Raw genomic sequence first — 14313 nt, forward strand, 5'->3', positions numbered from 1 at the left:
TTTCAGTGGTCATTACTTTTAAGTGTCTTGAATAAATAAGATAATAATGAAATAAATGTATCGTGAAGTTTGGGAATAAAGTGACAGGTGGCACCAAAAATTTTCAAACAGTTGAGATATGAGAAAAAGACTGGAAATAAATTATTTGCATCGATATGTCCTGATGACAATTTTAAAGAAAACCAAAAAAAAGTGTTTGCATAAATTGAAGAATTATTTCCTATGTTGTGATTGAGAGGTTATGTTGGGGGAGGGGGCGATGACAACTTCCCATTGGCTCAAGGGGGCGATTCTTTCAAAAAGGTTTAAGAACCACTGATATAGATAAAAATGTGATACTGAAATACACATAAATGTTTAAATGCAAAATACTCAGGACACAGTTTCCTAACAGTAATTTAAAACTACAGCTCAATCAGTGATAAAGTAGAAAACAAAGGTAGGGAGACAAATATAATATTTACCAGGCATAGCACATATTTAGGATATCTGAAATTCTGTCAGTTCAGAAAACAAGGTTCTTCAACATAAAAATTCCATATACAGAAACTGTGCCATTCTACAACTCATTTGTAGTTCAATTTGTTCAACATTTTTAAAAAATAAGCTTGTACATACCTGAGTACCAACAGTGATATTTGGCATTGAAGATATACCAGCACTAGACTTGGGCTTTTTATTTTTGGCTCTAGCCTTTTCCAGCATTTTCTTCCTTTGACTGAAAGGAACGACACCCCTAGGAAGAAAAATACTAATGTTAATATGAAATGGATGTAATAAACTAGTAAGAAATTTAAAACAAGAGACAATAAATGACAATGCATCTAGCCAATGAAAGAATTTTAAGATTTGAGAAGGTAAGATTATATTAGGCAGTTCCTAAAACTGTTCACACTGAGTTAAGAATATGTATTTTGAAATCTATGGAAAATATGTCAGTGGAGGCCAAGAGTAGAAAATTAGACATTTCATATATAAAAAGAAGGCAGACAGAATGTTTTCCCAGCAAATTTCATCCACACTCTGTAGTGTGCATTCATAACTGTGTTCCTTAAATAGATTTCTATTTCCTCCAGTCTTCTTCTATCTGACTATACTCCAAGTTCATATCTATCTTCTTGCCTAACCACTGAAAGCTTCCATTAAGGTCTTTAGTTTTCCCAAGATCTTCTCTGGCTTTCATACTCTGTTTTCCTTAACTATTTCTATGGCTTGGTTTGATAGCCAGCCTATCCCTCATTTCTTTCCGCCTTTCTCTTTTGCAATCATTTTTATTTATTTCTACCTTTCTCAGGCTCTCTCTCCACAAAGTTAATGTCTTTGAATCTGTTTATGACCTCATAGTCTTCAGGAATGTTTTTGAGGTTTTATCTCATTGGCACTGGAACCTTTCTAGTGGGTTTTTTTTTTTTTTTTTTAGATTGATGTGAAATTTCTATGATTAGTAGCAGATGGTCTGATCCTCAGTGAGCACCTGACAGCATTTTGCAATTCAGCAGACAATTGTTCCATCTGTGGCTATGTTAAGATGCAATTAGGTTTGATTATGATGCTGTCTATTTGAACATTTTGGATACAGAAATCTATTAGCCACTGTTGAGTATACTGGGGGTTTCTAGTCTTGAATTTTCAACAATTTTCAATACACGTCCATTTCCAACTTTTGCATAAAAATCCCAATAATTTTAAAACATCTTTGATATTTGATCTATTATCTGTTGTAATCTTTAACAGAATTAATCAAGCAATTCTCTCTCTTTCTCTCTCACAATCTATTGTCTTTTAGATGCGTTGAGACTATAACTCCTAACATTCCATCTTCCTGACTAATAAGAATTGGAAATTTGCTGTAGGGGAAAGATTTTGGCTCCTAAACTGAAGGCAGCACTGATCTTTTCTTTATCTTTGTTACAAACATTTTTATTTCATTAATAAATACAAACTTTTCATTTTTAGATTCAAGGACTAAAAGGCAGAATAATATAAACTCAATCAAGCAAACACCGTTTTAAACATTCAGCCAGAAATACTTGAAAAAAAATCAGGTATTCAAATTAATGTATCTTAATCACAAAAGCACCCTTTCTCTCTCTTTCTCAAGACAGCCTTACTCTCAAGCTGTATGACCCATATGAATAGAAGATAATTTTCTTCTATTTGGTTAAAATAAATGGGAGGTAGGTTATTTTGAACTGGGCAGTTTTTCAAATGTTATAAATTAAATTAAACCTGAACAAGATTTTGGCATATTTTTTTCATCATGTTTTCACCTGCTGATTTTCAAACAAAAAACCTCTTCAAACATAAATACATAAGCTGGTCAGCAGAGGTTTTTGTTCTTTGCAAATATATATTTAAAGCTTTGAACAGAAATATATACCTACCACCAATATAAATTATTCTCCAACTGAGCACAGGTATAAAGGGCACAACAATGCAATGAGACTATCCGTTCTCCTTGAAGTTCTGAGTAGGTTTGTGCAGTATGTTCTAATTTAGAAGCTACAGAACTCAAAGTTTCATCTACCCAGGTAGCCACCTAAAATGAAAAAATATTTAGTGATCAGATATTTTCATTTCAGAATCTTATTTTAGTCAATCATTACTGACAACTCTTTATACACAACATGAACAACCAGTTATCATCAAGTTTGAGATGAAATTTTAACAAATTCATTTTTAAAGAGTTTTTCTGAATAATTTTAAGAACCAAGATCAAAACAGAGTTTTGGAGTCCATATTCAAGGCAGAAAAAGCCCAATGTGTTTTTTATTAATTTTCTATAGCTGCTTTTCCTCCATCTTTTTTGTTGTTGTTGTTAAGAAAGTTTCTCTTTTACTTAATTATTTCTGTACCAATTATACAGCTTTGGGTAGCTGACAACAATTAAAACAATTAAACTTATCTTGCAATAAAGTGATAAAATTAATATAATTAAATTTTTTAAATTTTATAAAAATTACTATTAGAATGATAAAATACTAATACAAACTAGAAAAAGAAAATGTTTTCTCAAATGTTTCATACCTTATTGTTTTCAGTAGCAACAGTTGCTCTAATGCTATTTGCAGAAAGAAGAATTATCTTCTCATTCGTCAATCCCAATGATCCTGCACGTGGATGATGTATTGATGGATTCTTTGGAAACAAAACCATCAGATAGTATGTTATAAAATCATCAATGAAACACCCACCATAATGGTGGGTGTTTCCTGCCATTACTTTCCTGCCAAGGATCAACTAAAAAACAGATTTTGTCCCATCCCAATTTTATATTCAAGAACAGCAGCACACTTTTTGCCATGAAAGTGATTTTCTTTTATTCAAGTAAGACAGAAAATTACAAGCCAGAAAAAGCCAAGCAGCATAGCTCTTATTAAAAACTCATTGCTATTACTGCTCCTTCTATCTATGCTGGATGCCAAATCTCTCCACTTATTGCACAGCACTAGCCAGATTTTGGTCACTCTCTGATGTAATTGTAGCACATTAGTTTTTATTAAATATATATTTGATAGCATTAAATAGAATTGTTAGCCAAGAAAATAGACAAATGGATCACTGAACAAATTACTTAAGGCACAAATGGCCAGACTAATATTATTATGCTAGGGACACATTATACAAGGATCTAACTTTCTGGAGACTATAAAGCTGGAAAAGGTAAGAGGAAGGAAAGAAAAGAAGAGATCAACCAACAGAAAGATGGATGGAATGAATTACAGTGGCAATGGGTACACCACTGCAGCATCTGAAATACCAAGCTGACACAGATCTTCATAGAGAAAATCTATGTGATCACTAAAAGTCGATATTAACTTGATGGCAAATAATCAATCAAATAAATATAATTGTATGTACCTGTGTATTTCTGTATGGTTCAGATTCACTCCACTTCCATTGATAGAGCTCCCCTTTACTGCTCACTGCCACCAATTCAGAATACAGAGCACCAATAGAAATAAATTTCATTCCATCCTACAAAATCAGTAAAGTTTAAATGTTCAACATTGTGATAATTATATATTTAATGTACTATTATTTTTTTACGGTATGGGTTCTCAAACTGCACAATTGCAACCATCTAAAATGATAACTGAAATTGTGCCATACCCTTGCCACAATAAATACAACTAATAATTTCATTGGGATTATTTGTGCAGAAAGAAATACACTATTTATTTTTAATGATTATGCTAACATCTGCACCATTAAAAAAAAATGTAGTAGCACTTATAGCAGTAGCACTTAGACTTATATACCACTTCACAGTGCCTTAAAGCCCTAAGCAATTTACAGAGTCAGCATATTACCCCCAACAATCTGGGTCCTCATTTTAACTGGGAAGGATGGAAGGCTGAGTCAACCTTGAGTCAGTGTGACTTGAACTGCCACAATGCTGGCAGTTTGCAGTCAGAAGAATTAGCCTGCAATACTGCATTCTAACCACTGCACCCCACAGCTTTATAATCTAAAGCAAGCATGTCAAAACTCACAACGTCACGTGACGTTGCGCGACATATTGGGACTTTTTTCCAATTGCCGGCAATGGGGTGAGTGCGGTTTCGGTGTGACAAATCCAGGCCAGCAGTTTGACATGCCTGATCTAAAGACACAGGGTTTAGATTATAAATTGCACTTATAATATAAAAACGCAGGGTTTGTACTCATAGTAAATAATTACATAGAAAAGGAAAGATAGCAAAGACTAACAAGAGTACATTTGAAAAAATAAATTGCTATATTTTCTAACATCCTTGTTCTGATGTGAGTAAGTGGTATCACTAGTCTACTGATCATCCAAAAAGAATATTCTGATAATTTTCAAACATTAATTGTACTTTAGACACTCATTTTGTTAAATTTCCCCATTCTGATAGAGCTATTTAGCCAGTACTCCCCAATGGCCAAAGATATAGTCAGTACATAAATGAGATTCTTTCCCAGCTAGCAGCCCTTTCATTCTCAAAAAGTGGGGAGAGAATCTCAACTCCATGGCAGTTTGCAATCTTCCCTGCTGATTTCTCCACTGATTTTTTAGAGAAAGTGACAGAGAAGATTGTAAATGTGTTTACATATGTGATCATGGGTGCTTGGCAACTGGCTGTGAGCGCAAACATGTTGCAAAGCAGTAGATCGTGATCACCTTACTAGGGGGATGTTTTACGATGGTTGGAAGTGCTTTATAGGCTATAAAGCACCCTGTGCATGGCAGCTGAAACTTTAAACAGCTGTTAAACAATTAATCATAAGTTGAGGACTACCTGTATGTAAATTGTCCTATTATTGTCAAGGATTATTTAAAGTATGTATGTATGTATGTATGTATGTATGTATGTATGTATGTATAGACCATAAATTTAAGATTAAGCAATACCAACCACATACATATAACACAGTGTATTTTCAGATTGTTGGAAAGAGAAAAAATGTAAATATATAGTTAACATATCTTATACATTAATTTAAAAAAAAAATAAATCAGTACCTTATCTGGCCACCACTGCAAATCTTCTCCTAATGAGACAGGGCTTTGGACAGGTGTATTCTTCTTGTCAAGGTTTGGCTCTCCTTCTTTGCTTGTAGAGCCTCTTTCATTATCAAATGAGGCTCCATCAAGCCACCTTCGTTCACGCAAACGTAAAACGGACTCACGTTCACGCAACAGCTCAGAGTCTCTCTCTAAGGGAAGAAGGAGAACTGGTATGCAATTGGGTCACACCAGTGGAATAAAAGTAAGCCACTCTCTAGTAAAGACCCTTCAGGATGCAACTAATAGCAATTACAAACTATTATAAAATATAAACATCAAAATGGCATGCAGCACTCAAAATATTAACCCTTTCAAGCATATGTACTATTATTGCCAAAATCATTTAAAATATAAGAATGATACTCAGTATCTATTTCAGACCCAGGAAGCTTCAAGCTACTTAAAATGAATTCATTTTTTAAAATTGTATCATTAGATATATAGAACAAGATAAAAAGTGTTTTTTAAAAAATTTGTAGTACCATATGCAAAGAGTATATTATGGGTGATGTATCAAACGGTATAAACAAAACAAAACCTAGTTTCAATTAACAAGGATTTGAAGAAACTTTTAATCTAGCAAAAAAGGAGTGTTTATTAGAGAGTCTCAGCAGTTCCCCCACCACCACTTGAAAAGGTTAACACACAATCTTACAGTGTTGTAAATTTGCTACTCCAACCCCTCAAACAAAGTATCTACCACTTGATGTAATTTATTTTTAAGTTTAAGAGTAAAGTTGATTAAAAGAAAAAATTTAAGTCAGAAAAGTTCTAGAAAGATTTTTTTAAGGAAAATGTTCCTTACCAAAATGCTTTCCCTTCAATTGGCCTACAAATTGTCTAAAGCCAGTACGCCAGTTCTCTCATACAATTAAAATGTTAAGTCAGGTAATCAAACTAAATATCCAAGACAATATATATATATGGAAAAATAGGATTTTTCATCTTAACATAGAAATAACCTTAGAAAGGAAAAGGGAAGGGATTTAAGAAAAATCAGAGGATGAATAATGCATTGATTATTATTATTATTATTCTTTATTTAATAACATTCTTAATCAAAACAGGCATGCTTTCTTTTGCTTTCTTTACTTTCTTACTCTCCACTTCCTTCAACAATTAGTTTAAAAATGAATATCCATCTAGCTTTCTGATAATTCCTCTAAAACCAATGTTTTGTCAACTTTTTATTTTTCTTCTTATTCAGACCTCATAGTTTAGTTGACTTCTAATGAGACTATAATGAGGAGGGTTAGGAGTATGTACATTAAAAAGCGGTAGTGGCATGTATATAATTCTAAGCTTGTCCTCAAGACCTATGCATAGTTTCATATAGATAGATAAGGCCTTTGGTTTTAATCTTCACTAGCATGAGTAAGCAACCCATTCCCCTTCAATTGTGATTTTCATAATTTTTTACTATTAGCCCTACCGGCTAGATTTCATGGGAATTAATCCAAAACAGAAGTAAACAGACTTCCAGATGTCTACCATTTTAGAAGCTTCATAAATAGCACAATGAAGCCATATTTGATAATTTGGAAAATCACTTTATATTCACAATGTACAGCAAGTATAATAAAATCTTTTAACTAACTTACATACTGCACTAAGAATAGTGAATTCTGCATCTGAATACTAAGAGAAATATTAAATGAGTAGAGTGAAATTCAAGAAGAATTTGTAGCAGTAGTTGGATTAACAACTGATAAAATGTCTAGACAAAGTACTAGGTTTTTTTTTTTGAAGAAAGTTCCAGATCCAGTGTTGGATTTCATACATTTTCAAATCTTACTTATAATTTGTTTTTATACAAAATATTCTTTAGCTGCTATTTCTAAATCTAAATGCAAAAAAAAATAAATAATGACTAGGCTTAAAGCTAATTAAATATATTTTAAAGTGTCACTGACATATTTTGCAAAGGAATTATACATAATGAGCTGTGAAGGAACTTTCACTGCTACCTATCTGAACAAAGGTAGGATTTCTACACTTGCTATAAAATTATGCCTCCATATCAGAGAAGGCAGAAAATTCCCTATGTACCAACCAATTTTAACTTATTCTAAAATAAACAAGCTATCTTCTGGGATGTTTCAGAAGAGAATAGGTTTTTAGATCAATCTTCCATAAATCTTTTTTTAAAAATACTGGCTTCGGTCAGACAATTTTAAAAGCCTCATGCACATTTCAGCTGTCAAGACATTTCAAACATACTACTAGTAATTATTTTGTAACTTACTAGAATATTTTTTGAAATGTTACAACTTAGCAGAAAGTTTTTAATTGTCTATATTTAGAATAGAAATTGCACACACAAATCTAAGACAGAAATCAGCAGCATGTGCTATATCTAGTACTGCACAGCAATACTACTTATTTACAAAGAAAAAAAGGTGCAAAATTACCTCGGGACGAGCTTAGCCTGGAAAGTGATGAGCGCCGAAAGGATGGATAACCAAAGTAACTAATATCTTCTGAAAACATAGCATCAGCATCAATAATGACACTTGGGTGAGCAGAATGTATGTCAGCATCCAGAAGAGACATAAGATCCTCTATAAGAGGAGACAAGGATCTGAGGTAAATTATCAGCTACTTGAAAATAATCTAGAAAGACCATCACCAAACAACACAAATCCACTAACAAAACTGAACTTTTCTTCCAATTCCCTAGCATATAAATATTTTGCCTACTGCTCACATTTCAATCAAGCAAAATATCCTAGAATGCTAATCCAATGTTATCTACTGTATATCAACTGCCTGCTTGCTGTTTCAAGCCATTAAGTCTAATCTCATCCTAAGAACTCAAATGTTAGACAAAGCTATGAACAGTTAAGCAATATAAAAAGAAACTAAATCGTTCCACAAAACAGCATGTGAAAATGCTTCCTTCAAAAGAAAAGAAAAAAGAAAGAACCTCTAATTTTATCTGAAACTAAAACAATTGTTATCTAAACTGAAAAATGTCATTTTAATGAAGTCTATAGATAACTATGCAAAAAAACATACACATATCTCCTGAAGAAAATATTTTATGAGACTACATTTATGGTATCAAATTAACTGAACTGTTGATAGGGCAGGAGAGTGCCTCACTTTTGAATCACAATCTTGGCATAAAATCTCAGCTGTTGATAGAACAAACAAATGCTCTCCTGGCAATGGCTTTTTTTCTATCACTTTCTATTAAATTTAATTTCCAGCAGAATAAGAAATGCTGCCTAAACTGTCAGCAGACGCAGTTAAGGTTATCCAGTAAATCTCAAGCTTTATAAATTCAACACCTTGCATTTTAATAGACTCCTAACCAACAACGTGCCGCATGTAATCCAGCTACAACAGACACTATTTAATCCTTACTCACCTGTCGCTTTAATTTCATGACCTCACTATGATGTCATGTACAATTCTTTTATTTCCCATTTCTTTTCTAACATAACTGAATTCTTAGCTATCAAGTACTACCTGACTCCTGCTACAAATAATCCCAGGGAGATCATAATTCAATTCAAATAACCTGACCTTGATTTTTACAGATCAATATACAATATAAATATTTATATCCCCTATTTTCCCATGTCCATCATTACTGTTATTTCTTCCCAGAATCCATGTCCTATTGCCCTATTTTAAGAAAACCCTGGTTTATGCAATCCTTTCAGCGTCCATCCAAGAATTACACCACAATGGAGCAGTACCTCAATAACTTTCCACTTCTCCACCTATGGTATCCTATAAGAAATGTATTACGTTTCTGAATTACAAACTACAATTAACAACTAAAAGTAGGAAGATTTGCTTTTAAATGCATCTTAGCTACTTTTCCACATCTTATTAATGAAAGATTCAATTACTTTTTTAAAACAGGTTAGAGGTGTGTGAAGTTTCACAAAAGAAGAAGCTCCAACCATTAGCATTTGATTCAAATTTTTTCCCACATATAAACTAAATGAAAAAAATTGGGATAATTTCCAGCACCTTAGTTCCTTTCTTCCTAATTTAAGCTTCTGGTCTGAGAAAATCTGAGTACTGAATAATAATCAATCCCCCTTCAGACTGACCCTCTAAAGAAGCATTGGTTCTTGCTTTCAAGTAACTATTTAAAATGCTCAGTGAATCAACTTAAGAGCACTGTATTTCACAACTATTAGTTTTTCATATACATTCATGCTCAGAGTCTGATTTATCCCTTTTGAAACTACAAAGCAAAATATTGCAGCACTACAGTAACTATCATCATAACTAAGGAGGATCAGATTTAATTTGCTAAATGAGTGAGAATTCAGGAAATATCCGAGTTATAAGCTAGACTAAGAAGTTGGGGCAGAAAAATCTTAGCAGGCAGCAATAACAAACCACTCTGCATTGTTGCCAAGACAATTTATATCGTCATTTCCACGCAGTCACCAGGAATCAAATTTGAGTTGGAGCTTTTATTTTTACATGCATACCGAAAGGCAACCCACAAAATGACAACAAGTTGCCTGCTCTCAATATTGTTAATAATATTTATAATTATAAGTTATAATTATAATGTATAATTCTCCCTTCTTATCTAAGTACTAAATATCTTCAGAGCTGTCGTGGGTCTCCAGGCTGGATATAGTACTGGATATAGTACTACAGAATAAGGTGGTAACAAGATAGTGTAACGTTGATTCTATAGGGTGCTTTTAAATCCAGCACTGATGCTGGACAGCCATGTAACAATTGTGGCAATTAGGTTTTTCATTAATTTCAGCTGATAAATCTTGAAGAAGCAAACCTAGATTTGGTTATTTGCGGGATGATAAGCTTAAAGCAGGATAATAGTACACTCTAGAATTCTTGGGGTGCTGCAAAAATTTTAGATAGCTTGGAATATAGAACCAAACATGCTAAAGGTTATCTATTTATGATTCCACATTACACTGAAACTGCTTTACTATTTACTAATTGCTTTGGGGTACATAGCTTAGAATGCCTATATCCCCAGGGCCACGTGTGCATTCTTTGGTCATGTCATGCTCCACAAGACTGATAAGTTCGGGAAACAAGTTCCATGTGGATTTCTGGAAGAAATGTAATGCTAGTAGGCTAATATAAAAGAAATTTGAAAACTAAATAAAGTGATTCTCTCGCACAATTTATACATAGTGTAATTAAGGCAAAGTTACTGCTGGTCTCTTTCTCATACTTCCCCATTCCCCTGAATTCAATAAACTTTCCTCTAATGGCCTTGTTTCCTCCCTTAAACGTCTTGCTGCCTCCTTTATTTGTTAGGTATTCCGTCACATTATTACATTTTAGGGTGATTTTTAAAATGTAGTTAGACATCTCTCTATATTAATGTTTTTAATATTGTTGCAATGTATGTATTTACTGTGTGTTCATGCCCAGAGCTGTTAAGAAATTGGTAGCATATAAGTTTTTTAAATAAGCAAATGGAATTCATATTATTCACTTTAATCAAAAATCATATCATTCATATAATATATATTAATTCACTGTAATCTACGGTTAATATGTTTAGTAAAATTTAACAAATAAACTCAACCTTTTACTGCTTTCCTTTGTAATCTTACATATCTGGGCAAAACATTTCACTCTATAAAAATGTTGTACAAATTTATGTTGAGAACTAATTATGATCCTATAGTCTTATACAATTTTAAAAAGTATGTATTCTTATACAGTTCCCTTGAACAGCTGGCAAACTGGATCCTCGCCAAGAACCTGAATAAGACATATACTGTATTCTTTCTTTACATTCATCCAAAATTTAAGCTTTTTCATATAATAAATATAGATCTAGCATTCAAATACAAGATTGTTAAGAATGCAGTTTCAGCTGCCGGATCATTTTCTCACTTCAATAGAAGAGAAATATGTAGCTGTGGAATCCTTGGTGTTCTCTGAGCTTGGTTATTTGTATACATTTCATTACCTGACTAGGCAACAGCATCAGTGCTAGTGAGTATGGCGATTGCTCCCTACTGTTTATATACAGTATATAAGATGTTGAGACTCTCTAGAAAGAGTACAGAGAACAGCAACAAAGATGATCAGAGGACTGGAGGCTAAAACACATAAAGAACGGTTGCTGGAATTGGGTATGTCTAATTTAATGAAGAGAAGGACTAGGGGGGACATGATAGCAGTGTTCCGCTATCTCAAAGGTTACCACAAAGAAGAGGGAGTCAAGCTATTCTCCAAAGCACCTGAAGGCAGGACAAGAAGCAATGGATGGAAATCAATCAAGGAGAGAAACAACCTAGAACTAAGGAGAAATTTCATGACAGTTAGAACAATTAATCAGTGGAACAACCTGCCTCCAGAAGTTGTGAATGCTCCAACACTGGAAGGTTTTTAAGAAGAGACTGGACAACCATTTGTCTGAAATGGTATAGGGTTTCCTGCCTGAGCATGGGATTAGACTAGAACAGGGGTCCTCAATCCCCGGTCCGTGGACCGGTACCGGGCTGCAGCATGCTAGCAACCGGGCTGCACAAACAAGCAAAACCCCATCTGCAGGATGCAGGCAGCACACAAAACCACATCCCCTCCGGTCCATGGAAAAACCTCTCTCCATATAATCAGTCCCTGGTGCCCAAAAGGTTGGGGACCTCTGGGCTAGAAGACCTCCAAGGTCCTTTCCAGCTGTATTATTATTGTTGTTGTTGTTTCTCCTAGCAATGTTAGTGGAGGTATGGTTTTCTCTTTGGTAATTCCGTGACCAGGGTACTGCTTTCTGCTTGTTCGTCTGATGTTAATCCCTGTTTATCTAGGTCAGTGGTAGCAAACCTATGGCACGGGTGCCAGAGGCGGCACTCAGAGCCCTCTCTGTGGGCACGCACGCTGTCTCCCTAGTCCTAGGCCTTCAGTTGGGTTTTATAAAACCTTTTTGCTTTAGGCCTCCGCCGCCATGTGCAAAAAAAAAAAAGAAAAAAGAAAAGGTTCAATCAGTCAATTTCAACTTCTCATGGGGAAAAAAAGGTCTTGAAAAGTTGGAATTGATTGATTAAACTTTTTAGTCCCACCCAGTCTACATTACCACTGTAACCATGCCTACCCAATGGGCCACGCCCACCCGGCAGTCGATGATGTATAAGTGGGTTTTGGGTTGCAGTTTGGGCACTCAGTCTCTAAAAGGTTCACCATCAGTGATCTAGGTTCTTGCTGAAGGAGATGATGTGTTCTGATCTCTTTATTTATTTTTTTAAAAAATCTTAATTAATTTTGTTAATTTTTTTCATTTTCTCACAACTCAAAAAATGAAAATATTGTCCTATTGGACAAAACAACAATAATCTCTAGAAGGTTAGTTTTCCCTGATCTCAATCACTATGAAAATGTGAGACATTATTAGTCTTCCTTTCAACATCAAAATGAGACCAAGATTTTTCTTTTTACAACAAATTCTGTCCATGCTCAGAAATTCAAGACACTGTTAAGAAGGAAATATACAATAAACTAACTTAGAATGAGTTCATATTTTTACTTGGAATTCTCTGGATAACTGCTGTCCTCCATTTTTCTTCTTCCAAAATGAATTCATTATACCTTTATATATGGCATTTCCATTAAAAAAAATTTAAAATGTACAGAACTGTATGATAGCATAGCTGCTCAGCTACCCCTGTGTTTTTAGAATTTCAGAAAGGGTTGTTTTTATTACATTTAGATTGAAGGAGAGAGTCACTGACAAAGGAACTCAGACAAGTAATTTTCTCTTCCAGATCTGTAACTAGGAACTATTCTAAATCTAATAAAACAAACTGAAAATGAGTCTTTCCTAGTGACCTATCTGAGAGGTATCTCTTCTGAATTCTTAGCGAAAACTAAAGAAAAAAGTACTGTAGAATAAGCCTTATGCATTATTTAACATATACTATTCAAATGAAAATCATATTAATACCTCTCCATTGTTGTTAAAATGATATGATTTTGAAAGCAATATTGGAACCAAATAGAGCTATACTGTAATATTGGTTGTAAATATAAAATGTTCTGTAAAATTGGTCAGTTCAGCAGGAACAGAATTATAATACTATATAAGACTAATGATAGATTGGACTTAAATTGCCCATAAATTTGACCCATGAGAGGGGGTCAAACACAAGCATTCAACAGTGAAATAACGACTGCCTTACAATTTAAAAGCATTTTTAAATGATAATAAAATAGCTACTCCAAAGTTTTTTCTTAAATTACTACTCTGCCTATACAAATGCTATACACATTTGCTACTAAATACTGCAATCAGAATTCAAAAGTTTTGTATAAGCCAAACAAAATTACAACTTGCATAACCATAAAGCAGAATTGTGAAAATGCTTATAAGAACCAGGAAAACCTTAGCAGTCAACCAGCAAGGCTTTTAACATTTGCTTTTACAAGAGCAATTTATTTCATATAGCTTTATAGATTTTTTTTCACACAAATATTTTCTGAGATTGATACAGCTTTGGCAATTCTCTTATAGCAGGAAAGCTTTTAAACTACAAAAGTTATTTTAATTTCTCATTCTCATTATACTGATTGTAATGCTCCATTTTAAATTTCATATTTTGTTTTACTACTATAAGGTATCATATATTAAGTGGAAAGGTAAGGTATAAATTTAATCATCATTATTTTCACTAACAGCATCTTGTCAGTTAAGCTGACTTAGCCACAGATACATCTATGAGCATCTCTAACAAATTGTCTGTGACTTGCTTAGCCAGGTTTAGTGAGATATGTAAATATATACGTTTTCATCTACAAAGAAGAAATTACAGAAAGAAAAT

The 14313-nt window shown here is 33.6% G+C and overlaps 1 protein-coding gene across 6 annotated transcripts in view; it reads right to left on the reverse strand.

The window, feature by feature from the left end:
• UBR5 (ubiquitin protein ligase E3 component n-recognin 5) overlaps window positions 1–14313 on the reverse strand; it is an 89009-nt gene that overhangs the window by 51226 nt on the left and 23470 nt on the right. For 3 of the 6 annotated variants that reach the window (XM_039328895.1, XM_039328896.1, XM_039328894.1), the window contains exons 8-13: window positions 7945–8094; window positions 5489–5700; window positions 3862–3978; window positions 3028–3138; window positions 2385–2539; window positions 619–736 (exon numbers count right to left, since the gene is read on the reverse strand). In XM_039328895.1, the coding sequence (XP_039184829.1) occupies window positions 619–736; window positions 2385–2539; window positions 3028–3138; window positions 3862–3978; window positions 5489–5700; window positions 7945–8094 (863 nt within the window). The remainder of the gene's footprint in view (window positions 1–618; window positions 737–2384; window positions 2540–3027; window positions 3139–3861; window positions 3979–5488; window positions 5701–7944; window positions 8095–14313) is intronic. The other 3 variants (XM_039328898.1, XM_039328900.1, XM_039328899.1) reach the window with 3 other exon arrangements.

This window comes from Crotalus tigris, unplaced genomic scaffold, assembly GCF_016545835.1.
Source record: "Crotalus tigris isolate CLP2741 ecotype Arizona unplaced genomic scaffold, ASM1654583v1 scf7180000024384.25900115:4084858, whole genome shotgun sequence".
In the NCBI taxonomy this organism is placed as follows: Eukaryota; Metazoa; Chordata; class Lepidosauria; order Squamata; family Viperidae; genus Crotalus; species Crotalus tigris.